The 27,485-nt window shown below is 40.0% G+C and overlaps 2 protein-coding genes and 1 long non-coding RNA gene across 7 annotated transcripts in view; 1 reads left to right on the top strand and 2 right to left on the bottom strand.

The window, feature by feature from the left end:
- The window catches only part of LOC132533451 (uncharacterized), a 385,390-nt gene extending 384,097 nt beyond the window's left edge, over positions 1-1,293 (bottom strand). The window contains exon 1 of the long non-coding RNA XR_009545345.1: positions 1,159-1,293. This is a non-coding gene — a long non-coding RNA (uncharacterized LOC132533451). The remainder of the gene's footprint in view (positions 1-1,158) is intronic.
- KLHDC2 (kelch domain containing 2) lies at positions 363-20,241 on the top strand. Of its 3 annotated transcripts, XM_016194627.2 has the most exons (14): positions 649-787; positions 3,301-3,362; positions 4,146-4,225; positions 9,289-9,406; positions 13,508-13,623; positions 14,288-14,369; positions 14,486-14,569; positions 14,777-14,857; positions 14,933-14,991; positions 15,471-15,580; positions 16,620-16,692; positions 19,429-19,516; positions 19,634-19,686; positions 19,925-20,241. In XM_016194627.2, the coding sequence occupies exons 3-14, from the start codon at positions 4,209-4,211 to the stop codon at positions 20,046-20,048; spliced, it is 1,005 nt and encodes a 334-aa protein (XP_016050113.1). In that variant the 5' UTR covers positions 649-787; positions 3,301-3,362; positions 4,146-4,208; the 3' UTR covers positions 20,049-20,241. The 3 variants fall into 3 exon arrangements, with proteins under 3 accessions (XP_060031054.1, XP_007537810.1, XP_016050113.1); XM_007537748.3 differs by lacking the exon at positions 3,301-3,362 and having other exon boundaries at positions 366-787; XM_060175071.1 differs by lacking the exons at positions 3,301-3,362; positions 4,146-4,225 and having other exon boundaries at positions 363-787.
- A 328-nt stretch (positions 20,242-20,569) lies between these two features.
- NEMF (nuclear export mediator factor) overlaps positions 20,570-27,485 on the bottom strand; it is a 79,443-nt gene continuing 72,527 nt past the window's right edge. Inside the window, exons 29-33 of one of the 3 annotated variants that reach the window (XM_007537746.3) lie at positions 23,943-23,975; positions 22,655-22,755; positions 22,518-22,561; positions 22,361-22,440; positions 20,570-21,220 (exon numbers count right to left, since the gene is read on the bottom strand). In XM_007537746.3, the coding sequence (XP_007537808.1) occupies positions 21,143-21,220; positions 22,361-22,440; positions 22,518-22,561; positions 22,655-22,755; positions 23,943-23,975 (336 nt within the window). In that variant the 3' untranslated portion in view covers positions 20,570-21,142. The remainder of the gene's footprint in view (positions 21,221-22,360; positions 22,441-22,517; positions 22,562-22,654; positions 22,756-23,942; positions 23,976-27,485) is intronic. The other 2 variants (XM_060175054.1, XM_060175055.1) reach the window with 2 other exon arrangements.

Here is a 27,485-nt window from a genome sequence, read left to right as displayed (position 1 = left end):
AAGACCTGAAAATTGCCCTTGGTGTGCTTGCTGGCTTACATCCTTGCAAATATATCTTTTGCTTTGCTCATGACTCTCGGTGTCTCAGTCCATGTTTTAAGGCATAGACAGAGTGCGTTTTCGCACTGTTTCCCACAGACAACATCCAGTGTGATGGTTTCCATTCAATCTAAAATGCAGGTGAGCAGCCGCTAAGCCTAGGTTCTGCTGAGCGGAAAGGCATCACACACCATGGGGAGGCACAGATGCACCGCGGTGCGGGGGGACCGGCGCTGGGGGCGCTGAGCCCGGCCAGCTTCCGGAGCCCGGGGCGGCGTCAGCGGAACGGGAGGTCCCAGCCACCGAGTAAACAAGGGTTGTCGGCGGCGAGCGGCGAACAGGAGGCGGGGCGGGCTGCAAGCTGGAAGGTCCCCAGGCGGCTCTTGCCGCTGCCCCTTAACGACTCCGCTGCCCAGGCCTTGGAGAGGCCGTTCCGGTAGACGAAGCCCGTGGACGCGACCGCCAGCGGCGAGGGTAGCTGCCGGGACGTCCCGCCCCCCTCTGCTCGCCCCGCGCCGCTTTTTCTTTCTCTCCCCTAGTCTTTTCTCCCCTCGCGGGTGCGAGGAACGTTAGTGAACAAAAGTGCAGCTTCAAGATGGCTGATGGCAACGAGGACCTGCGGGCGGACGACTTGCCAGGGCCAGCCTACGAGGGATACGAGTCCATGGAGCTCGCCTGTCCGGCCGAGCGCAGCGGCCACGTCGCTGTGGGCGACGGGCGTCACATGTTCGTCTGGGGCGGCTACAAGGTCAGTGGGTGGCTGCTCCCGTGGCGGTGGCGCCCGGCGGAGCTCTCTGTGCGGCGGGCCAGGCGGCAGGGCCCGCGCTGCTCCCTGCTCGCCTCCTGCGCTCGCCACGTCGCCGCTCTGCCCCGGGGCTTCCTGTCCTGGCGAGCGGGCTCTCACGAACGGCCCTCCACCCCGGGCTGTTCGGACGCCGCCCCGGGCTCACGCCACCCACCGCCACCCCTCGCGGGCCCGGTGTGCTCCAGTCGACTTTGGAGCGTTATCTCGGGAAGGCCCATTGGCGATGCGGGACTGCGGCGCGGTTTGTGTGCAGTAGAGAGAGTGGGGGCCCCGCGGGAAGGAGGTGACGTCACCCCAGCCTTTCTCCGGCCTACCTGGGAGCGCTCACCTACTGCAGCCCGCCCTTGGCGGCTCCTGGGGGCCCGAGGTGTACGGAATTCCTGAAAGCCGCCAAGAATCGGCTTAGTTCCTCTGCTTGCCTGTTTAGGAGCCGAGCTGTACAGATGACTGACTGCTGTTGGAACATTCCAGACCATTCTTTTGACGGCAGCCAAAAAAGTTGACATTTCTTCCCCCCCCCCCCCGCCCCAGTAGAAACCCCTATTAAGAAAACGAATGGCAAAGATTGTGTGTGTGGGGTCCAATGGGTTATTGGAGGGATTTTGGCAAATCGCGGTGGTGGGGGTAGAATTTTGGAAAAGTAGAATTGTACCCTTAAAACATGTAAATCAACATCTCAAAAAAGAAAGAAAGAAACACAGTTCAGCTCTGGCTTATGATGGTGCCCAGGATTGAACCTGGGACTTTGGAGCTTTAGGCATGAAAGTCGTTTGTTTGTATAACCATTACATTATCTCCCCAGCCAATGCCCCCCCCCCCCCAAGAAGTGAGAAAGGGAATAACTTGGACAATAGACTTGCAGTGCTTCATAATATACTTACTGTTAAAATACAGTGATTTTACTTTAAAATGTTAAGAAGCTCCACCAATAACTAAAACCCAGCATCAACATCGCAGTTACACAGTGCAGCTCTTTAACCCCACTTTTAAAGTAAATGTATTTAACCCCCACTTATAAAGAAAATATTTCTTTTAAATCCCACAGTAGGATTTACTTGCCCCCCCTTTTTTTTTTAGATCTTCCCAATAACACACGTTTTATAATTTTTTTTGTTGTTGGGATGAGTGATTTATTCCTACCAAAATATTTTTTTTAGTCCTTTTTGGCCATAATAGTGATTTACCTTCCATTTGTTTGAAATCAGAACTACAGCTATGCCTTTGGACTTGCTTTGTGATTCTGATTTCAGATTTTATTTTGTAGTAGACCATTTTTGGAATAACTCAAAAGAGAAGGTGTGAATTACTCAGCTGTCTTGAATATTTCAGTTGTTTTAACCACCTTTTTCTTTTTTTGTTAATTCTAGTTAATCTGCAGTGTTTCCCACAACCTTCAATGAATAGGTACTTAGAGGAGGGTACTTGATGAGAGAAAGGGGTAAGGTATGTGGTCACCTTTATTAAAAATGTAGGTAATTAATTTGGAGCAAAGTAAGCCCATTAGTCAACCATTCTCCAGTTTAAACTACATTGTTCCTAATTCTTTTAATTTATTTTTTATTTTATTATTATTATTTTTAAATTATATTTATTTACTTACTTTCCCTTTTGTTGCCCTTGTTTTATTGTTGTTGTAGTTATTGTTGTTGTTATTGCTGTCATTGTTGGATAGGACAGAGAGAAATGGAGAGAGGAGGGGAAGACAGAGAGGGGAAGAGAAAGACACCTGCAGACCTGCTTCACCACCTGTGAAGTGACTCCCTTGCAGATAGGGAGCCGGGGGATCGAACCGGGATCCTTACACTGGTCCTTGTGCTTCGCACCACCTGCGCTTAACCCACTGCGCTACCGCCGGACTCCCCCTAGTTCTTTTTATAAAAATCAGCAGCATTGAGGGAACCAAGGATTTTCTTGAGGATTGGGAAGAGAGGGTTGTTGTGGAAGATTTTTATGGTGAGTTTGAGGGCTTGATGCCTAAGGCTTGACTAGGAAGTACATGAATCTAAAGGTTATCTTTCTAGAGCCCTGGCTTGTAGCCACAGAAACCACTTGGAGATTGTTCTGAAGGCATTAAATCTTAGCTTCTTACAGAGTGTAGTCATCTCTCTGTCCTGGTCAGGTTGATCTGGTCCAAAGTCAGCCTGCTACCTTTCCTTTTGTAAGTGGTGGAGTAGGAAGTGATGTATTGACATGGTGAGGAGCTCTGTTTCTGTGTACATGATACTCAGTTTTAGTAGACTCTGACACCCATTCTGTGTGAACTGCAGCTGTTTATTGTGTGTTGGCTTTTTTCAGAAAGTGCAAAGGACAGGCAGCTGATAAGCTTGCAAATTAAGGGAAAGGAGGCCAGCCAAGATTCCAGAATCTTGATTCCATCATTACTTGCTAAGTAACCTGGGACAAATTACTTACCTGTCTAAAAAACCTGTTTACTTGTAATATTAACTGCTTTTTAGGGTTGTTGTGAGGATGAAATGAAGCAACCCATGGATAGCACTCAGCTAGTTCTGCCATATTGGTAAGCTCAGTCTATTTGTTAGGAATTATTATCTGAAAGAAAATGGAGCTGTACAGGAACTAAAAATTCTGCACAAAGACTTAATATTTGCAGTTCTTCCTTTTCTCCTTGGTAGAAAAATAAATGGATAAAAGGAAGACTGGCTAGAAAATTATACATCATGTGTAGTATGGGCCAGGCATTTTCGAGGTAGAACTTTCTTTAGTCTACCAACCATGACACATAGGCTATCACTTCTGAATCATAACATTTCATTATTTTGATTAAAGAATCAAATTGAAATTTGGTGCATAGTCTGTTCAGGATAAATTAACCTTAGAGATTTTTCATAGATATCTTTTAGCTTCCTGCACCATTGCAATTTCTGTGAAAATTTTGAATTAAATGGGCCAGATGGTGGTACATCTGGTTAAGTGCACACATTATAGTGTGCAAGGACTTGGGTTCAAGCCCTTGGTCCTCACCTGCAGGAGGAAGCTTCATGAGTGGTGAAGCAGGGCTGCAGGTATTTCTGTCTTTTTCCCTCTCTATCTCTCCCTTCTCAATTTCTCTCTGTCTCTATCCATTAATAAAAAAAAAATTTTAAAACATTTAAGAACTTTATCAAGTATTACTTTGTATGTGGTATGAGGTGGGGAGGATTGTGTATTTGATAGAGTTATGTAAGACCTGTTTAAAATTTCATAACTGATTACAGTCTTAAATGAGATATGAAAATAGGTAAGAGTGCTTTTTTCTAGAATGTTAATTTTTATATTTGCTTTTTTTTTTTTTGGTTCTTAGAGTAATCAAGTCAGAGGATTATATGACTTTTATCTACCTAGAGAAGAACTATGGATCTACGATATGGAGACTGGAAGATGGTAACTGAGGATATTATGAGGGAGACTAAAAAGTTCATATCAGGGGTTAAAGAAAAAGAAACTCTGAGGCTAGGGGAATAGCTCAACTGGTAGAGTGTCATCCCAGCATGCCTGAGGTTCCCAGTTCTTTCCCGGTAGTACATATGTCAATCTGTCATATGTAATAAGTAAAATAAACTTTTAAAGAAAGAAAAATGCTGGGACTGGGAGATAACTCACATAGTGGAGCACACACTATGCCATGTGCATAGACGGGTTCAAGCCCCTAGCCACCAAGTAGGAGTATCACAATGGGGAATTAACTTCACTGATGGTGAAGTAGTACTGTGGTATCTCTTCCCCTTTCTTTCTGTCTCATTCTCCTTTTCTCTCTTTCACCCTGAGTCTGAAAAGAAGAGATAGTTCACAGGGAGTGGTGGAATTGTACAGGCATGGTGTTTAGCAAAGTCCTCCTGGCAAAAAATAAACCTTCCTAAAATTCAACCCCCTTCACCCCCCCCCCCCCCAAGCACTGCTCATCTCTGAACTTGGGAGCTTAGAGGCTCAGGCCTGAAAATTGTTTGCATAACCATTGTGCTGTCTCTCCCACCCCCAAAACTCATTCTAATTAACAAGATTTTTGTGGGTTAAGCACAGGTGGCACAAGGGAAAGGACTGGATTAAAGATCCCGGTTCAAGCCCCTGGCTCCCCACCTGCAGGGGAGTTGCTTCACAAGCAGTGAGGCAGGTCTGAAGGTGTCTTTCTCTTCCCCTCTCTGTCTTCCCCTCTCCGTTTCCTTCTGTCCTATCCAACAACGACAACAACAATAATAACTACAACAGTAAAACAACAAGGGCAACAAAAGGGAATAAATAAATATTGTAAAAAGATTTTTGTAATTATGCTAACCTATTTATATATTCTAAAAATAATGTTCTGGGGGCCAGGTGGTGGCGCACCTGGTTGAGCGCACATGTTACAAGGTGCAAGGACCCAGGTTTGAGCCCCCAGTCCCCACCTGTAGGGCGAAAGCTTTGGGAGTGGTTGAAGCAGTGCTGCAGGTGTCTCTCTGTCTCTCTTCCACTCTGTCTTCCCCATCCCTTTTGACTTCTGTCAATCTCCAATAAGCAAAGATAATTAAAAAAAAAAAAAAATGTTCTGTTGGGAGTTGGGCGGTAGCGCAGCAAGTTAAGAAGCGCAGGTGGCACAAAGTGCAAGGATCCGTGGAAGGATCCCGGTTCAAGCCCCCGGCTCCCCACCTGCAGGGGGGTTGCTTCACAGGTGGTGAAGCAGGTCTGCAGGTGTCTATTTTTCTCTCCCCCACTGTCTTCCTCTCCTCTCTCCATTTCTCATTGTCCTATCCAACAACAATGACATCTACAACAATAATAACTACAACAATAAAGCAGCAAGGACAACAAAAGGGAATAAATGAATATTTAAAAAAAATAATGTTCTGTTTAACTTAGCTGCTAAGTTTAGATATTTCAACAACTATTCAGAAATAGTTCAGTAATTACTAGATGCCCTTATGGACTTTAATACCTTCCTTTCTTTCTTTCTTTCTTTCTTTCTTTCTTTCTTTCTTTCTTTCTTCCCTTTTGTTGCCCTTGTTGTTTTATTGTAGTTATTATTGTTGTTGGATAGGACAGAGAGAAATGGAGAGAGGAGGGGAAGACAGAGAGGAGGGGAGAAAGATAGACACCTGCAGACCTGCCTCACTGCCTGTGAAGGGACTCCCCAGCAGGTGGAGAGCCTGGCCTCGAACCGGGATCCTTACCCTAGTCCTTGCGCTTTGCGCCTGTGAAGGGACTCCCCTGCAGGTGGGGAGCCGGGGCTCGAACCGGGATCCTTACCCCAGTCCTTGCGTTTTGCACCACTTGCGCTTAACCCTCTGCGCTACCGCCTGACTCCCTTAAGACATTTCTATTCAGGGCTTTATAACTAAAGTATAATAAAGATACTTAAATAAAGAGGTCATCCTTTAGATCTTGGGATGGAAGCACAGACATACACATATATATCAAAATTAAAAAAAAAATTTGTACTTGGTATTTTGAGAAAATGTTTTTTTTCTTTTTCTGCCTCTAGGGTTATCTCTGGGGCTCAGAGCCTGCACTACAAATCCACTGCTCCTGGAGGCCATTTTTTCCATTTTGTTGCCCTTATTGTTATTGTTGCCATTACTGCTCCTGTTGTTAGATAGAGAGAAATCAACAGAGGAGGGGGAAATAGGAGGAGAGAAGTGGACCGGGAGGTGGCACAGTGGTAAAGCTTTGGACTCTCAAGCATGAGGTCGAGTTCGATCCCTGGCAGCACATGTGCCAGAGTGATGTCTGGTTCTTTCTCCTCCTATCTTTTTCATAAATAAATAAAATCTTTAAAAAAAAAAAAGAGAGGTGGAGAGAAAGACAGACATCCGCAGACCTACTTCACCACTTTTAAAGTGACCCCACTGCAGGTGGGAAGCAGGGGGCTTGAACTAGGATCCTCATGCCGGTCCTCTCGCTTTGCTTCATGTGTGCTTAACCAGCTGCACTACCACCTGGCCCCCAATCAAATGTTTTCTAGACTTGTTTATTTATTCATTGGCTAGAGAGAGAAATTAAGGGGGAGGGGGAGTTAAAGAGAGAGACAGAAAGACACTTGTAACACTGTTTCACCACTTCTGAAGCTTTCCCTTGTATGTGGGGACTAGGAGCTTTTTTTTTTTTTTAATATTTATTTACTTATTTACTCCCTTTTGTTGCCCATGTTGTTTCATTGTTGTAGTTACTTATGTCGTTGTTGTTGGATAGAACAGAGAGAACAGAGAAGGGAAGACGGAGAGGGGAAGAGAAAGATAGACACCTGCAGACCTGCTTCACTGCCTGTGAAGCAACTACCTTGCAGGTGGGGAGCCGGGGCATCAAATCAGGATCCCTACCTGGTCCTTGCACTTGGCGCCATGTGCGCTTAACCCAGTGCGCTATCTCCCAACTCCTGTTTTTTTTTTTTTTTACTATTTATTTATTCCCTTTTGTTGCCTTTGTTGTTTTATTGTTGTAATTATTATTGTTGTTGTCATTATTGGATAGGACAGAGAGAAATGGAGAGAGGAGGGGAAGACAGAGAGGGGGAGAGAAAGAAGCCTGCAGACCTACTTCACCGCCTGTGAAGCTACTCCCCTACAGGTGGGGAGCCGGGGCATCGAACCAGGATCCTTGCGCTCTGTGCCACGTGCACGTAACCCACTGCACTACCACCAGACTCCCCCGTTTTTTGTTTTTTTTTTTAAGTATTTATTTATTTATTCCTTTTTGTTGCCCTTGTTGTTTCTTTGTTGTAGTTACTGCTGTTGTTTTTGCTGGATAGGACAGAGAGAAATGGAGAGAGGAGGGGAAGACAGAGAGGGAGATAGAAAGGTAGACACCTACAGACCTGCTTCACTGCTTGTGAAGCGACTCCCCTACAGGTGGAGAACCAGGGTCTGGAACTGGGATCCTTACACTGGTCCTTGCCCTTTTTACCACCTGCGCTTAACCCACTGCGCTACTGTGTGACTCCCAGAGCTTGGTCTTTGTGCACTGTAACTTATACTTAACTCTGCATCATCACCTGGACCCTCTATTTCAATTAAAGGAGAATTTTTTTCAATTTATTTACTAAGATGAGGCAAAGAAATAGAGTGAACCAGACCATCCCTTTCATATATGAGATGATGAAGACTGAACCAGGAACTTCATGTTCCTAACACCAAAACTAGTCACTGCTACCTCTGGGTAGCATTTCTAAATTTTTTTTTTAAAGATTTTAAAAAATATTTATTTATTCCTTTCTGTTGCCCTTTTTGTTTTATTGTTATAGCTATTATTGTTGTCATTGTGTTGGATAGGACAGAGAGAAATGAATAGAGGGGGGGAAGAGAGAGGAGGAGAGAAAGATAGATACCTGCAGACCTGCTTCACTGCCTGTGACGTGAACCCCCTGTAGGTGGGGAGCCAGGGCCTCAAACCAGGATTCTTATGCTGGTGCTTGCACTTTGCGCCACTTGCCCTTGACCCACTGCGTTACTGCCTGACTCCCCATATGAAGATTTTTTTAAAGAACCTACCAAATCTTCAAGTTAGGCACAGATTGAAGACCTTAAATGTTCTACTAACATTTGTGAATCTTAGATTCTCCCCCCTCCCATTTTCCTTAGAGTTCTTAAAATTTTTAGACTCAGAGTGAGTCAGAATGTCCAAAGAACCAGTATTGCTTTGCCTATAGAGAGCACTACCCAAAAGTCTGTAGTAATATACAAGGTCTGAGTCACTTGCTGAGCAGCTAAAAAAAAGGTGACTGAGTATAAAACCCCTATTTAATTAGTCTGTCAGGACTGGAATGCTGCAGGTTTTCCTTAATTACTGTGGCATTAACAATTTGGCTTCACTGCTCCGAGCTTTTAAAGATAGAAACAGAGTATAGAAATAGGGAGAGATACCATAGCACTGGAGCTTCCCCCAGGGCCATGGCACTTCTAGGTGGAATATTGGGGTTGAACCTGGGCCTAGCACATGGCAAGGCAAGGCAGGTGCTCTACTAGGTGAACCACTTCTGTGGCTACCCACCCCCAAAAAAAATTTAGTTTGAGAAACATCAAGCGGTATGTTGCTATCAATAGAATAACAAAGCACTGACACTCCGGCTGCAGGGCTCATTCTGCCTGAGTGTAGGATCAGCTGCATTGTCTATGAAATGGATAAAGAAGGAAGAGTTCATTCTTTGAGTTAAATTTAATGCTAGGAGAAACCCCATATATTAGCTAATAAACCTTTTCTATAGTTTTCTATAGAAAAAGAGAGAGGTAGAAAAATAACAGATTTTTTTCATCCCCCTCCCTACTTTTGGGCAAACTTATTTATTTACTTATTTATTTTTAAAAGATTTTATTTATTCATGAAGAATGATAGGCAGAGAGAAAGAACCAGATATCACTCTGGTACATGTGCTGCCAGGGATTGAACTCTGGACCTCATGGTTGAGAGTCCAACACTTTATCCACTGCGCCAACTCCCAGACCACTTGGCAAACTTATTTATATTCAATTTTTCTCTCCCAGGAAAAAAATGAATACTGAAGGTGATGTTCCTCCTTCTATGTCAGGAAGCTGTGCTGTGTGTGTAGATAGGGTGCTGTACTTGTTTGGAGGACATCATTCAAGAGGCAATACAAATAAGGTCAGTGCTCCTAAGATTTATGTTCAAGGCGCTTTTCTTTTTCAAACAACTTCTAATTTCTAAACTTAGTCACATTGGTGTTCCTATCCCAGGTATGACTGCATCTGATTATTTTACCTACCAGTCTTTATTTATCTAGGCCTTCTGTAGCATCAACTTCGGTGCACTGATAATCCTAGGTTGTTTTTCTCTGTGCTGCTTTTTAATTTATCATTATTCCTATTATTATTTTTATTTTTGTCATTGCTGGTGTTTCACTGCTCTAGACTGACTTTTTCAGATAGGGAAACGGAAAGATACCACAGCATGAAGCTTCCTCCCATGTGGTGGGTGCTGGGCTTGAATCTGATACTTTTTTTTTTTCCTTTAGGGTTACTGCTGGGACTCCGTGCCTGCACTACAAATCCACTGCTCCTGGAGGCTATTTTTTCCCCTTTGTTGCCCTTGTTGTTTATTGTTGTCGTTGTTATTGCTATCATTGTTGTTGGTTAGGAGAGAAATGGAGAGAGGAGGGGAAGACAGGGGGAGAGAAAGATAGACACCTGCAGAGCTGCTTCACTGCCTGTGAAGCGACCCCCCTGCAGGTGGAGAGCTGAGAGCTAGAACCGGGATCCTTATGCTGGTCCTTGTGCTTAGTGCCATGTGTGCTTAACACACTGCACTATCGCCCGGTCCCCTTCTGTCTGATTCTTGTGCATGGCACAGCAGGCACACTGTCCAGGTGAACTGTCTTTCAAATGGCTCTTTTTGTGTTCTTTTTTTAAAAAAAAGATTTATTTATTCATGAGACATGACGAGAGAGAGAAAGAACCAGACATCACTTTGGTATATGTGCTGCCGGGGATCGAACTCAGGACCTCATGCCTAAGAGTCCAAAGTCTTACCCACTGTGCCACTTCCCGGACCACATCTTTTTGTGTTCTTTATAGCTATTCTTTTGGAATAGCCCTGGTGTGCCCGATAAATATAATAAATTAAGATGCATCCATGGCAAGCAAGGATAAAGGTGAACAGAAAAGAGCAGTAAGGCTATGTTAAAAAGGATAAAATTTTGTTTTATTTTATTTTTATTATATATATATTGAAAAGTAAACATAACACAAGTTGTAACTGGGAAATATCCACGGAGGGAAGGGGAGCTGGCTGGGCATTGCAACTGTGGGAGAACAGCAATGACGGTGACAGTAATAATAACATGGATGATGATGATGATTATGATGATTTTTCTTTCCCTTCTTTGCCGGAAGCTGCCACTGGCTTCCTGGGGCAACAGCTCTTCCACTTCACCATGCCGGTCTTGATCTTGATCTGCCTCACTCGAGGATCCGTCATGGTCCTTATTTTTATTATTTATTTATTTTTACCAGAGCACTGGTTCAGCGTTGGCTTATGGTGGTGCAGGGGGTTGAACCTGGGACTCTAGAGCCTCAGACATGAGAGTCTGCATGCTATCTACCCTCTGCCTGATAAAATTTTATATACTAACATTCCTACACAACAGTGTAAAAATTCATTTTTTTTTCTCAAATAGAATAAATATGTCAGTTTTTCTTTAAGAGGCTAGTAAGAGACATATAAAGTTAGTTAAGAAAGGTGAGTATGATACAGGTGGATCCTTGCCAGTTCATTTATTTTGCACTTAGTAAACATCTTATGAGCACTTGGTTAGATACTGGAGACACAGATGAATGATAATTCCTGCCTTTAGGAGCTCGCTTTCTAGGAGGGACACATGTAATAAGCAGATAATTTCTGTAGCATGTGATAAAACATAGTAATAGTTCAGTAAGTGTTGTTGAATGGAAGCTTTTACATTGTGTCTGGTAAGCTAGAGTTCAGTCCCAGACAGTGTGTGTGCTTGAGTGATACTTTGGTTCTCTCTTCATCATAAATCTTTTTTTTTTTTTAATGCACTATGTTTTGTTTTTGGAAAATACCTAGTGATTTGGTGTGGATGAAGCATATAACAGATAATTTCAAAATGTGCTTTTAGAAAGTCTAGGAATTTTTTTTTTTTTATGCCTTGGAATATCTGTGAGAGGAATAAAACAGTGCTAGCCAGGCTTCAGATCATCTCTTCTATTTTATTTTAATTGTTTATTTACTTTTTCTTTTGATAGAGACAGAGAAGTAGGGTGAGAGAGGGAGATCCCTGTAGCACTGCTTCATCGCTCATGAAGCAGGTGCTCCATCTTGGTAACCTGTACGCTTTCCTGGTTGCACCACCACCTGCCCCCCTCCTCTATTTTAACAGATGTAATTCTAGTTTTTAAAATTCATTGTGGGAAATGATGGTTTCCAGAATAGTTGTTGAAACATGGATATAGCTTCTTTTCTTCCCATGATTGGTGACTGTACACCACTTCCACCACCAACCCAAATCCTCTTCATTATCATGCCCTGAATACCCCACACCTTCCCATTTGCGCTTAGTCCTGAGTTCTTTGCTTTGCCCTAACCAGCCCAACCTTTCTGATTTTTTTTTTTAATATATTAGATATTTGCTTAACATTTTGTCTGAGGAATAGGGTTTATATCTTAAACATTGTGTGGGGGCACTGATAGAAGCTGTAGTTGAGCCATATTTTTTAGGGGGAGAAGAATAACTGACATGACATGAGAATTCCTGGGGAAGAAAGAAGCTGCATTTTTAGGAAGTGGTCAGAGAAATAGTTGTATATTAAATGACCATTGTATATTAAGTTTGATCAAAAGGAATCTTGAGGGTGGGGTGTGGGCAGAATTTGGCTACTATAGTAGATTGCACACACATTGTCATGCAGGAGAATCTGGGTTAGAGCCTCTGGCTACCACCTGGGAGCACCTGTAGGGAGGAACCTTCATGAGCAGTGGATCAATGCTGTAATGTCCCTGTCTCTCTCTCTAACCAAAACAAAACAAAATACTGCTGGAAGTAGTGGAGTTGTATGTGTATGGAGCCCCAGCAATAACCCTGGTGATGACAAAAAAAAAAAAAAAAAAAATCTCAGGTCTCTTTTAAAGGACTATCCCCACTTTTAAAAATGTTATTTAATATTTGATAATGGATGAGAGAGGGAGAAAGAGACTGATAGGGTATCTGCAGCATTGTTCCACTCCTTGTAAAGTTCCCCTCCTATAGTTGGGGGCCAGGGGCTTAAACCTGGGTAATGTGTGCATTCTCTTAGGTGAATTACCACCTGGGCACCAATGATAATTCTTATTCATGTACTTAGATATAAACTCTGTGATAGACAAATATTACTCTTTTTTTCATTTTAACATTAGAGGGCTATTTAGATTTGGCAATTGATGTGCTGGGGATTAAATCTGGTACCTTTGGTGTCTCAGGCATGAAAGTCTATTTGTACAACCATTATGCTATCTTCCCAGTTCCCAATACTTAATCTTTAAAGATTTATTTTTAGCTTTTAGTGTTAAGGAGGTGCTGAAGATATATTTGTTCAATTGAATTTGAAGGTAAAATTGCTAATGTCAACCTGATGACCACAAATTACATGAGTACAATCTAAGGTGCCTAAGGCACAGAAAACAAATCAATTCACTTAAGTTCTTCATAAAAAAATGTGGCTATGGGAGGAGTCAGGCGGTAGCGCAGCTGATTAAGCACATGTGGCGCAAAGCGGACCAGCGTAGGGGTCCTGGTTCGATGCCCCGGCTCCCCACCTGCAGGGGAGTCGCTTCACAGGCGGTGAAGCAGGTCTGCAGGTGTCTTATCTTTCTCTCCCCCTGTCTGTCTTCCCCTCCTCTCTCCATTTCTCTCTGTCCTATGTAACAACGATGACATCAAATAGCAACAATAATAACTACAACAACAATAAAAAACAACACCAAGGGCAACAAAAGGGAAAATAAATTAAACAAAATGTGTCTATGGAAAAACTAATTAGCTGAACTAAAATAGGATATTTTGTAACAGGTAATTTGCATTCTATAGAAATTCCTTATCTATTCTCATCAGTAAAAGTCTGCAGTCACATTTTTAGTAGCATGACTTGGATTACATTATGACATTCTTTTTGTAAATTATAATAAAATTATATGCTAAAGTTGAGTTTCCTTTCCATAATTAAGTCTAACTGAAACCATTAATTCTCACAGTTTTACATGCTGGATTCAAGATCTACAGACAGAGTGTTACAGTGGGAAAGAATTGATTGTCAAGGAATTCCTCCATCATCAAAGGACAAACTTGGTGTCTGGGTATATAAAAACAAGTGAGTTAGCAACATTTTAGAATTTCTTACTTTATTTAATAAGACTGATAAATTGAGAAAGAAAAGGGAGATAAAGAGAAAGGGTGGTCCGGGAGGTGGAGCAGTGGGAAAGCTTTGGGCTCTCAAGCATGAGGTCCCTCTGGATCCCTGGCAGCACATATGCCAGAGTGATGTCTGGTTCTTTCTCTCTCCTCCTGTCTTTCCCGTAAATAAATAAAATCTTTCAAAAAACAAGAGGGAGAAAGTGGGGGGGAAGAGAGAAAGAGTGAGATAGAGACAGCTTTGCAGCACTGCTTCACACTAGTGAAGTTTCCCCCCTGCAGGTAGGAACTGGGTGGGGGCTTAAACCCAGGAGCTTGTGAGCTTAAATTTGTAAACCAGGTGTGCCATTGGGCTTTTATGTGGAAATTGGTTTGTTACTTAAGTATCTTTAGTCAGTAGACTTTAATCATATGAAAATTGAGTGAATACAGGATAACACTTGAAAGAAAGACCTAAGGCAGAATTGTTAGACGTAGTAACCATTACCAGTAGAATAACTATTTTCAGATAAGTGTGCAACCCTAACACATAACAAAAATGACAACAAAAAGTTTCTTGAATACTAATCTATGGATATTTGAGATGTTCTTTTTGGACTTTTTGTTTTCTTTTTGTCAAATAGGTTAATATTTTTTGGAGGGTATGGATATTTACCTGAAGATAAAGTATTGGGAACTTTTGAATTTGATGAAACATCTTTTTGGGTATGTTGAATAAATACATTTTTTGTTGACTAGTTTTATTTTGCCTTGTTAATAAATCAAGAACATAAACAATTTCAAACAATTTGTAAAATAACTCATATTCTTATTTTCTGTAGAACTCAAGTCATCCAAGAGGATGGAATGATCATGTACATATTTTAGATACAGAAACATTTATTTGGAGCCAGCCAATAACTACTGTGAGTTCCTGAAAAATAATGAATTAAAGTAAAATTACTTAGAGAAAGGGGAATTGGGTGTGGTACAAAACTGATAGTTCATTCTTTAATATTACTGTTGACTTCAGCTCAAGTGTTTTACATATTCTTATCTCATAGCCAGATCACTTTCTGGTATTTCCTGTTTATTAAAAGGTTGTATTTATTATTTTTATGGATTTTTAAAAGGGTAAAGCACCTTCACCTCGAGCTGCCCATGCCTGTGCTACTGTTGGAAACAAAGGCTTTGTGTTTGGAGGCAGATACCGAGTGAGTATTATGAACTAAAAGAATAATTCACTTTGGATCATTTAAAATGGTAACTACTTAATTATCTTTTTTCAGGATGCTAGAATGAATGACCTTCACTATCTTGATCTGGATACATGGGAATGGAATGAACTGTAGGTATCACATTAGTTATTTAAAAAGAAAAATGCTTTTCTAAAAATTTCATAGTAAGGCAAAATTGTGTGTTATTAAACTATCATGGACCTACTTAACTTTTTTAAACTATGTATTTAAATAAGATCTAGTCATGTTTATTTTTTATTTTCAGTTCTTGAGCCGTGTAACTGACACATAGCTTGTGCTTAATTATTGTTTGCTGAAAAAATCTCAAGTTTACTGTCTTCGGTGAAAATAATTGGTAAAGCATTATATATCAGAGCATTTCACAGTTCTGGCTTATCACGGTGGTGTGGGGGATGGAACCTGGTACTTCGGAGCCTCAGGCATGAGAGTCTCTTTGCATAACCATGATGCTATCTTCCTGGCCTTTTTTTCATAATTCCACTTAAATTTTTTTCAAAAGAAAATTTTACTATTTCTGTGAATTAGGAGCTTTGAAACATAGATATTATAATTTAACTGTTATTTTCAGAATCCCACAAGGGATATGCCCAGTTGGCCGATCTTGGCACTCACTAACACCAGTTTCTTCAGATCATCTCTTTCTTTTTGGAGGATTTACCACTGATAAACAGCCACTAAGTAAGTCCTTAGAAAATTATGGTAAATTATTATATACATGTAACAAAAATAGCTGAAAAAACTTAGTCTGTAGGGCCAGGTGGTGGCACACCTGGTTGAGCACACATATTACAAAGCTCAAGGACCCAGGTTCAAGCCCCTGGTCCCCACCTGTAATGGGAAAGCTGTGCAAGTGGTGAAGCAGTGTGGCATGTGTCTCTCTCCCTCTCTATCTCCCCATTCTTCTCAATTTCTCTGCTTCTGTCCAATAAATAAATAGATATAATAAAATTTAAAAATTTTAGTCTACATTAGGTGTGTCACAGGGCTATAAAGTTGTTTGGAAAAAGTTTGCTGTTAATTTTGATTCTCTACAGTTGCATCTATCCACTGAGGTAATAAAATGACCAGTAACACAAGATCTGCTTAATGACAGTCACCTCCAAAGGAACTTAGTCTTTTTTTTTTTTTAAACTTAATAATGGGGGCAGGGGATAGGGAGAACTGGAGCTTCACTCTTAACACATTTGATGCTGGGAACTGAACTCAGAACCTCATGCTTAACAGTCTACCACATCTCAGACTGCAGGACCTAGTCAATTAAAAAAGAGAGAAAAGAAAAACACTTTCTGTACCTACTTACAGTTGGTGAATAGAAAATTGCTTAACACTGTGCTCTTTTTTTTTAAGGTTTTATTTATTTATTAATGAGAAAGATAGGAGGAGAGAGAGAAAGAACCAGACATCACTCTGGTACATATGCTGCTGGGGATCAAACTCAGGACCTCATGCTTGAGAGTCCAATGCCTTATTCACTGCACCACCTCCCAGACCACAACGTTGTGCTCTTTAATATGTTAATGCTGGGGGCCAGGTGGTAGCGTACCAGGTTTTAGACCTGCATGGGGGTCACTTTGCAAGCAGTGAAGCATATCTGCAAGTGTCTTTCTCTACCCTTCAGCCTTCCCCATCTCTTGAAATCCTGGAGGCAAAAAAAAAGTTAATGCTACATTGAAAGAATAAATTATCTCATAGCTCTTTTTTCTTTTGCTTCAATCAGGTGATGCTTGGACTTACTGCATCAGTAAAAATGAATGGATACAGTTTAATCATCCTTACACTGAAAAACCAAGGTATGAACTATTTAAAAGGTAATTCGTGTACATCTCTGAGACCCCACTGATCCAGTATAAAACTGGTATCAAGTAACATTCTGCCTTATTAAATCATTAAAAAAAAAAGGTTAATTTATTTCTTAATGAGAGAGGGAGTGGCTAAGAGGTCCAGAGTATCATTCTGACACACATAGGATGCTGGGGGTTGAACTTGGGACCTCATGCGTTAGAGTCCAATACTTTTATTCACTGTGCTCCCTCCCAAGCCTCTAAATCTATCATCCTTATTAGAATGCTAACATTTAAAGAAAGAAATTCAGTGTTGGCCACGTATCAAACACTTTGTCATCCTGTGCATGAAAAATTGAACTGTATTTTGATTTAGAATTTCAAAATCTTGGGGCTGGGCGGTGCACACCTAGTTGGATGCACACATTACCATGCACAAGTGCCCAGGCTCAAGCCCCCAGTCCCCACCTACAGGGGCAAAGCTTCATGAATAGTGAAGCAATGCTGTAGGTGTCTAATTACCCTTTCCTTTCAAGTTCTTACCGTCCTATTGCTGGGCTAGCATGGGGGTGCCTCTTCCCGGGTGCATACTCTCTGGGTTGGAGAGAACTCGACCCGAGCCAGCCTGGGCTGCTCACTCAGCGACATGAGGGAGATGACTCAGGAACAGACACGTGGTGGTGTATTTATTTATTGATCATGGAGCCCAGGCTTTTTAAAGGGCAAACCCAGAAGTGGCAAGTCAGAAATGGAAATCATTAGGAAAGGGGTGGAGAAAGGCAAAAGGGGGCTGGGAAGGTAGAAATTTCCTTAGCAGTTGTGAGGGTTTTAACTGGTAGTATTGATACTACCCTACAGGCAGGGAGGGTCTCAAGGGTAGAAAGAAGATAGATCAAAGGAATGGAATGGGTGGGGATCTTTTAGGCAAAACAATGATTATGTAGATAAGCCATAGTATCAGGAATGCAGGGTGCTTTGTGAGGCTCCTTATAATTTCTCGACATCCTATCAAAATTAAAAAAATAGGAATTTAAGACTTAAAAGGGTATGATCACAGAACAAAGAAGCAGATATCCCTTTGACACTGATTAGGATTTGTATCATATGGTATATAAACTTCATTTTTAAAACTGAATATTGGTCATCTTGTTCAAATAGTGTGTTTGTGGGCCCTCTATTTTTGACTTAATGAATGACATTTGCTGGTTGTAACAGCAAATGAAAGATTCTCCATTCCCATATGAAAATGTTTTGTCTTGTGGTCCAGAGGATGGTGCAGTGGATTGGATTCTCAACCATGAGGTTGCAAGTTCAATCCCTGGCAGCACATGTACCAGAGTGATGTCTGGTTCTTTTCCTTTCCTTTTTCATGAAAAAAATAAAAAAGGAAAAGAAAATGCTTTTTCAGTTTTCCTTTTGCAAACAATTTAATGATGGTGTTACAACTGTACACCCCAAGGCAGTTTATCCTGTCTGTGGGTAAGTGCACAATTGATCTTTTTTTTTTTTCTTTAAATTCCATATAACCTATGAACAATGTAAATGCTTGTTTTCTTTAGAATATGAGAACCCTAGGGTGCTCAATTTGTACATGTTATTGACATAAAATGCATACTTATTAATACAAAAAAAAGAATGTATGGGGAGCTGGGTGGTAGTGCAGTGAGTTAAGTGCAGGTGGCGCAAGCACAAGGACTGGCATAAGGATCCTGGTTCGAGCCCCCGGCTCCCCACCCACAGGGGAGGCACTTCACAGGTGGTGAAGCAGGTCTGCAGGTGTCTATCTTTCTTCTGTCTTCTCCTCTGTCCATTTCTCTCTGTCCTATCTAACAATGATGACACCAGTAACAACTACCTCAATAAAAAAAGCACAAAAGGGAAAAACAATATATTTTAAAAAAATAAAAAAGAATGTATGTGGGATGAAAGTACCCACTTTCAGCTAATTTGCAGTGATGCGATAGAACAAAGTTGTCGGATCATCCAAAAATAACTTTTTAAACAGTAATTTTTCTTTCTTTCTTTTTTTTTTTTACCAGAGCACTGCTCACCTCTGGCTTATGGTGGTGCAGGGAATTTTACTTGGGACTTTGAGCCTCAGGCATTGAGGGTCTCTTCGTAACATGCTATCTACCCCTGACCTTTCTTTAGTTTTTTTTTTTTTTTTTTTAAGATTTTATTTATTTATGAGAAAGATAGGGGAAAGAGAGAAAGAACCATCACTCTGGTACATGTGCTGCCAGGGATTGAACTCAGGACCTCATGCTTGAGAGTCTAGTGCCTTAGCCACTGCGCCACCTCCTGGACCACTTCTCTTTAGTTTTTAATGCATGTTCAGAGCACACTTAGATATGCCAAACTGCATTTATTCCCAAGCTTCTAAATCAAAACACAGTCACTTAAGACTTCATTTGACACAAAATACTCTTTCCAGGAGTTACCATTTTGAAAATGTCCAGGTTTAGGAATCCTTCTGTTTTATATAAGACCTATGAAGAAGAAAGGGTATAGACCACTCATTCCCTAAGATTTTTATTACTCAGACCTAGACAACAGATAATTAAAAAAAAAAATTGTCTAAATTATCAGACCAGAGGAAAAAGATCACACCCAAATAAAATAGACATTTTTCTCTTTACTTTTCTATCATGTTTTTATCTAAAACTTTATTTCATCAGCTCTTTTCTATTGAAAATTAACAATTTGGTACTGACTTGAAATTTAAAAATTTTTGTTTTTAAACAGATTATGGCACACAGCTTGTGCCAGTGATGAAGGAGAAGTAATTGTATTCGGTGGATGTGCCAATAACCTTCTTGTCCATCACAGAGCTGTAAGTAGCTACCTTATGTTAAAGGACATTATCTAATATTGCTGAAACTTGTGAAATACTTGCTTCAAACTTGTGAAGTACTTGCTTCTTAATGTGTCATTCACATCTGTTTTTCAGGCACACAGTAATGAAATACTTATATTTTCAGTTCAACCAAAATCTCTTGTAAGGTAAGGTAACTCATGGCTCAGTAAACTGCTTTAAATTGTTTAATACATTAGTGCTTTTGAAAAAATCAGGTTTATGGATACTTAAGGGCAATAGTGAACCTACAGTGTAAAGCTAACCAAACTAGGTTCCATGAAAATCTATAGAAAAAGTGGGTTTTGTGGTTTTTATAGTTTTTAATTGAATGTACTTTTAACTAGTAAAATAAAATTATTTTTCTCTTTTCTTATTTACTTTCAGGCTAAGCTTAGAAGCAGTCATTTGCTTTAAAGAAATGTTAGCTAATTCATGGAACTGCCTCCCAAAACACTTACTTCACAGTGTTAATCAGAGGTTTGGTAGTAACAACACTTCTGGATCTTAAGGCTTCATAGATAATACTTCTGATTACCTTGCATGGACAGCAATTCTGTAAACATCAGAGTGGTATAATTTTCATAATAATAATTATATACATTGTTGTAGTTTGCAGTAATTTGGTTTTAATGTGCATGTGAATCACCTAGAGAACCTATTTTTGTGTCTAAAGTTTACAATAAATGTATTTAACACAGTAATTGTCTTGTTAAAATGAACTTTTTTTAAACATTAAGTGGAAATATATTCTCATAAGGACTAAGTTGGTAAAGAAATCATAGGAGGACCAGTAACTTCAGTTCTTTAAACCTTGATGCTTTGGTATAGGGGCTGGGCAAGTGGGGATGTTGATTATAAGCAGCTATTAAAAAGTGACTCTTTCGCAGACCATTCTGTTAAGAAACAGAAAGGTGGGTAAGTCTTTAGTGGGTAAGCCTAAAAGTGCACTTTTGATGATAGATTAAGACATTAGTGATAGTAACTAGAAGTGAAAATGGTACAGAACTGAATGAGATTACACAGGAGAAATTAATATGAAAAGTGAAGGTATTTAATGCATGGAAATGATCAACACCAATTTCTCAGGTGGTATTTCTTAAGTTGAATCATTATATTCTGTATCTCATCTAATACATATATTGACAGGTGTAAAGGCAGAAAAATTTTCCTTTGATATTTCAAAATTTACTCTTAAATGTTTTAACTGCCCCTGACTTCACCACCACCAGGGGGGAAAAAAAGACATAATAGCCTGTAATAGATACATTAGATGTCACTATCAAGTCAATTGTCTAAGCAAGTTGAGCCTCTTCACTTTCATTACAACATAAAATATTAGCCTTCCAAATTTCAAGAAAGTGTAGGAGAGTAACTACAGATTACAATTAGTATTTAACTACCAACAAGTACTGATATTTTAGGAAAGCTCATCATACAGTGTTTCCTCTATATAAAACTGGAAAAAGCAAGAATAAGTCCTTTTGGTGTATATAGCAAGGCAATGTTTTAGTTCATTTTTAAATGTGGAAGTCTGGTCATATGGAGTTTTCATCTCTGAACTTCCAAAAGGCTCTTCTCAAATATTTGAGGATTTCATTTCAGCTATTTTCTTTTTACATTCAGAAGATTAGGTGCAGACACTTTTACTTTGCCAGGAATGTTTCTTGATAAATCTGTGTCCTAAAAAGAGAAAATTACTCAGTGCCATCATATTCCTTTTATTTTATTTTTTGCCACCAGAGTTTTTCTGGGGCTTCATGTCTACATGATTCCACTACTCTTGCTTTTTTTTTTTCAGTATAGAAAGAAGAATAAAGAGACATACCACAACACTGCTCAACCATTTCCCATTAGCATGGTATTCTCATATGCTGTGCAAAGTGTGCTCTATCTGGTGAGCTACCTCTTGGCCCCCATATTTTTTCCTTTTTTTAAAATTTCTTGGGGGAAATTTAAGGTTTACAGTCCACAGTAACATTTCTCAGTTTTCCACATAACAATTCAAACTCCACTAGGTCTTCCTCTGTCTTCCAAGAGCTGAACCCTACCCCTCACCCCAGAGTTTTTTACTTTGATGCAATACACCAACAACAGTCCAAATCCCCATAAAGAATGATGTATTTTTTCTATCAAAAGAAGGCATTTTTAAAAAAGAATTTAAAAAGTATTTTCATTTACTTTATTTTAATGAGAAAGAGTAGATACAGAGGGAAAGATACTGAGAGAAAGATACCAGAACACTGCTCAGTTCTGGCTTATGGTGGTGCTGGGGATTAAACCTGAGATCTCAGAGCCTCAGGATTCTAAGGCATTTGCATAACCATTTTGCTATCTCCCCAGCCCCTTTTTTTTTTAAATAGCTTTATTTATTGGATAGAGACAGCCAGAAATTGAGAGGGAAGGGGGAGATAGAGAGGGAGAGAGACAGAGAGATACCTGCAGCCCTGCTTCACCACTCATGAAGCTTTTCCCCTGCAGGTGAAGACAAGGGGCTCGAACCTGGGTCCTTGCACACTATAACTCAACCAGGTGTGCCACCACCTGGCTTCCTAAAAGAAGGCATTTCTAAAAATCTTACTAGAAACGATTTCTGTTTTAAAATTACTAGTAAGCAGTATTCATAGTTAATATATGCTAAATAAAGTAATAAATAGAAAATTATAATTGTAACTTTTTTTTTAGATTTAAATCCTCATGCCGGTCCTTGCAGTTCACGCCACATGTGCTTAACCCGCTGCACTACTGCCCAACTCCCATAAGCTTTATTTTACCAGAGCCCTGGCTTATTGTGGTGTTGGGGACTGAATCTGGAGAAATTACCTTTACACTGCGAAATAAGTCTTTTTCTCTTGCTGTTGCTTCTTTGAAATGCATGAAGCTATTTAAAGCTGTTTTTGCAGCTGTAAAGAAAAAATAGAAGTCTATTTCCATTTAGTCATAAACTATTTAAAATCATATTCAGAGAAAATTTAAATACCTTTTCCCTTTTTCTGAATTCCAGGAGTAAGTTTCACTTTGTATCTTTAAAAAAAAAAAAGAATTTCATGTATTACTAGCTAGAGATTACAAACAATTCATAAGTTATTTATTTTGGGTATACTAATGATGCCTTACTTATAGTTTGACATGGTGGTATAAGGAGCACATATTGGAATGGCAAACAGTAGTACATCTTCAGGATGTGGCTGGCCTGTCAAGGAATCAAATAAATTTTCCTAAAAAAGGGAAAACAAAATAAGATTTATAATTTATTCCAGTCCTAAATAAGGAAAACACTGTACAATTAGTAGCTCAGAATTTCTGCTTTATAGTTCCGAGATCTGAAGACCAATGTATCTAGTTATTTGTATGTATCTGACAGGCAGAAATCAAAAGCTAAGGGAGAGAGAAGGAAAGGCGCACCCGCAGCACTGTGAAGATTCCCCCTGCAGGTGGCGACTGGGAGCTTGAACCCAGGTCATGTGGTCAACTAAGTTCACCACCACCCACCCCCATCCTCTATATTCTTTTTCTTTTATAAATCTTTCAATTTAAAAAAATTTACTATTGGATACAGACAAATTGAGAGGAGAGGAGGGAGTAGGAAAGAGACAGACATCTGCAGCCCTGTGTCCTTTTGTGCGTTATAATGGGTGCGCTTAACCAGGGGTGCCACCGTCTGACCCTTTAACTATTCTTTACTACTTAATTTGCCTAGCATTAAGAGAAATTAGAGCCATTTTCAAATTGGAGTCTATAGCCACATTTTAAGAGTAAGGGAAAAAAAAAACTTGTTGCATACTAGTCAAATTATAGAAGACTATTATGGATTAATGACCATATGTAGGCTTACATCCATCGCAAAGATACGGGACTTATATTTAGTGGTTCCGACTAAGGGGGATTTTGTCCTTTACAGGATACTGGGTAGACAATGTTGGTTGTCACAATTGAGGGATGGGAGGAATATATTGGGGATGCATTTTTGCATTGAAAATATACATCATGTCTTTTTGGACAACCCAAATAGTGTTAGAAAGGGACAGCTACTTAAGAATCAGTATCCATCCTGAAGTTGACAAATCCTAGGCTAAAAGACAAACAAGGAGTTCTTTGATTTCCCGTTTGATAGACTGCCCATAGTTATTCAACATGAATACATTTAGATTTAGGGCAAAAAGCTTATTACTGCTACAATATATAGAAAGCATGAACTTTTTGTGGTTCTCAAAACAATTGTCTTCTGATAACAATTAGTATCTTCAGATGAGGAAACTGAAGCATAAGAGTTGCAATGCTTTATGTATAGCTGTATAGCACAGTATCCCCAGTCTCTAGTTTTTTAGCCTTTTAAGATTTAATTAGTTGGAAGCTGGTAACTGGATTTAATTTTTAACAAGAGCCCCAAATACAAAAGTCCTACCTCATTTCCCTGTTGATCTTCTTGTTCTTCCTGCTCCAGAAAACAAAAATATTAGCTATGAAACAAATTAAAATTGCATACCACTAAGAACTAGAACTATGAAGAATTGGTAATGAGTATGACTAATAAATCTACAGGATAAAAACCCCAAGCTTGTGTTCTTTAGTATTCTAAAACTCCAACTGAATTAACCTATATGTGTTAAAATCTTTTGAAACAATGGCACTCAAGGAGAAAAAGCAACAATTTTAGGATAAAACTTTCACGGATTCAGAAGTTTAAAGAAAAATGGATGGCTATGTGGTGTTTTGTGCATGTGCTTGCTCTTTCCTTCAGTCTCTTAGACAAAACAAAAACAACTGGAATGGGGAGGTGACTCAAAGGTAAAAAACATGCTCTTGTGAATTTATCTCTGGTACTACATAGGAAAAAGAAAGAAAGAAACATCATTATGTTTTTATGTTCTGTAGACAAAATTAAGTATCCTTAATTTTGAACCTGGGTCATATTATATATATAATACCTCAGTTATTTGAGTCTAGATTTTTTTTTTTTTTGCCTCCAGGGTTTATTGCTGGGGCTCGGTACCTGTGCTACAAATCCACTGCTCCTGGAAGCTATTTTTCCCCTTTTGTTGCCCTTGTTGTTTATTGTTGTTATTATTATTGTCATTGGATAGAACAGAGAGGAGGGGAAGACAGAGGAAGAGAAATATAGACACCTGCAGACGAAGTAACCCACTGCAGGTGCGGAGCCAGGGGCTTAAACCAGGATCCTTATGCTGGTCCTTGTGCTTCGCCTGACCCCCATTGAGTCTAAATTAAGTAAATTTAAGAAAGCATAAAAATCAGGAGTCGGGTGGTAGTGCAGCAGGTTAAGCGCACGTGGCACTAAAGCACAAGGATTGGTGTAAGGATCCTGGTTCAAGCCCCTGGTTCCCTACCTGCAGGGGTGTCGCTTCACAAGCGGTGAAGCACGTCTGCAGGTGTCTTTCTCTCCCCATCTCTGTCTTCCCCTTCTCTCCATTTCTCTGTCCTATCCAACAACGATGACATCAATAACAACAACAATAATAACTACAACAATAAAACAACAAGGGTAACAAAAGGGAATAAATAAATGACAAAAAAAAAGACGCTGTTTAAGGGCTGGGTAGACAGCACTGTGGTTCTGCAAAAAAAAAAAAAAAAAAAAAGCATAAAAATCTGCAGACCAAAATGAGGTAATACTGCTAAACAGCAATATTCAGTGGAGGCTGGTGATATAGCTACAACTACATTCTAAGTATTAGCTTTAGAGAACACAGCAAAAAGTAACTAAAAATGTAGGTTTAACTGAATGAAAAATTTAAATTTACCAAACAAGTTTCTAGCTCAGAATTCTAATATGAAATAGTTACATCAGAAAATAGATTTTGTAAGCAGAGCACTTGGCACTCTTATCTGTGTAAACTCTTCCCTCCCTCCCTTTATGAGTGGGAGGTGGGAAAGGACGGAAAATAAAAAACAGAGCATCACTTCTGGGGTACAACATGGGACTTCATGTGAGATAATTCAAAGCCTTATTTACTGTGCCATCTCCTAACCCACTTAGAGGCAGGCAGAGTAAAAGACAACACAGCACCAAAGCTTCCTTCAATGCGTTGGGGGCTGGACATAAACCCGGGTTGCACACATGGCAAAGCAGCACACTATCCAAGTGAGTTATCATACTATTTTGCCAACTCTGATTTTAATTTTTTAATTTTTATTTTCCTTTTTCCCTGCCCTTGTTTTTACCATTGTTGTAGTTATTATTGTTGTTGTTACTGATGATGTCGTTGCCAGATAGGACAGAGAGAAATGGAGAAAGGAGGGGAAGACAGAGAGGTGGAGAGAAAGAAACCTGCAGACGTGCTTTGCCGCTTGTGAAGCAACTCCCCTACAGGTGAGGAGCCGGGGGCTCCAACCAGGATCCTTATGCAGGTCCTTGAGTTTTGTGCCATGTGCACTTAGCCCATTGTGCTACAGCCCAACTTCCTAATTTTAATTTTTTTATTTAACTTTATTTTATTTGATAGGACAGAGAAATTGAGAGGGGAAGGGGATAGAAAGAGAAAGCTCATGAAGCTCCCCCTTACAGGTGGAGACATGCACTTAACTAGGCGTGCCACTCTGTGGTCCCCTAATTTTAATTTTTTTTTTTTAAGAATTTGTTTATTCATGAGAAAGATAGGAGAGAAAGAACCAGCCATCACTCTTGTACATGTGCTGCCGGGGGTCGAACTCAGGACCTCATACTTGAGAGTCTAGTGCTATAGCCACTGAGACACCTCCCGGACCACAACTAATTTTAATTTTTAAAAAATATTTATTCCCTTTTGTTGCCCTTGCTGTTCCATTATTGTAGTTATTATTGTCATTGTTGTTGGATAGGACAGAGAGAAATGGAGAGAGGAGGGGAAGACAGAGAGGAGGAGAGAAAGATAAACACCTGCAGACCTGCTTCATTGCCTGTGAAGCGACTCTCCTGAAGGTGGGGAGCTGAGGGCTCGAATTGGGATCCTTAGGCTGGTCCTTGCGCTTTGCGCCACCTGCACTTAACCCACTACGCTACAGCCTGACTCCCAATTTAATTTTTTTTTAAGTCAAGATACTATCCAGCTCTGGCATATGGTGGTGTGGAGGATGGAGCCTTGGAACTTGGAGCCTCAGACATGAAAGTTGTTTTGCATAACCGTCAATCACATTAAAAATTAATGTAAGAAATAACATAACACACATACACACATATATAGACTGGGAAGACAGTATAATGGTTATGTAAGTCTTTCATGCCTGAGATGCCAAGGTCTCAGGTTCAATCCCTGGTAAATAACCTGAACAGATCTCTGGTCTTGCCACTGCCCCCCCCCCTAAATTTCTTTCTTTAGTAATTCCAATTATTTGTCTAAAATCAAACCAAATTGCTACCAGAATCAAAGCCTCTCTAGAAAACTTTTTTTTTTTTTTTAACACAGTAATCTCAGGGATCTGACCATGTTTCTAATTGAAACTTTTGCCATGGTTCTCAGCTTTCCACCAGGCCAGTCTAAACTCCAACATATACTATGGGATCATGAAAGCTATGACTGCCTCTTTTTTTTTTTTTAATTTTTTAATTTCTTTTTTTAAAAAATTATTTCTTTATTGGGGAATTAATGTTTTACATTCAACAGTAAATAGAATAGTTTGTACATGCATAACATTCCCCAATTTCCCATTTAACAATACAACCCCCACTATGTCATTTATCATCCTTCATGGACCTGTATTCTCCCGACCCACCCACCCCAGAGTCTTTTACTTTGGTGCAATACGCCAATTCCATTTCAGGTTCTACTTGTGTTTTCTTTTCTGATCTTGTTTTTCAACTTCTGCCTGAGAGTGAGATCATCCCATATTTATCCTTCTGTTTCTGACTTATTTCACTCAACTTGAATTTTTTTTTTTAATATTTATTTATTTATTCCCTTTTGTTGCCCTTGTTTTATTGTTGTAGTTATTACTGTTGTTGTTGTTGTTG

This window comes from Erinaceus europaeus, chromosome 16 (genome assembly GCF_950295315.1).
Source record: "Erinaceus europaeus chromosome 16, mEriEur2.1, whole genome shotgun sequence".
NCBI classification, from domain to species: Eukaryota; Metazoa; Chordata; class Mammalia; order Eulipotyphla; family Erinaceidae; genus Erinaceus; species Erinaceus europaeus.
Note: the sequence above shows the minus strand (reverse complement) of the source record. Positions and strands in the feature narration are given on the sequence as shown.

Bases quoted from the DNA above. Each gene is read 5' to 3' on its own strand.
- KLHDC2 (XM_007537748.3), top strand. From the start codon at position 635: ATGGCTGATGGCAACGAGGACCTGCGGGCGGACGACTTGCCAGGGCCA. The intron at 788-4,145 runs GTCAGTGGGTGG...TTTGGTTCTTAG, and splicing joins TCGTCTGGGGCGGCTACAAG to AGTAATCAAGTCAGAGGATT. The intron at 13,624-14,287 runs GTGAGTTAGCAA...TTTGTCAAATAG, and splicing joins GTCTGGGTATATAAAAACAA to GTTAATATTTTTTGGAGGGT.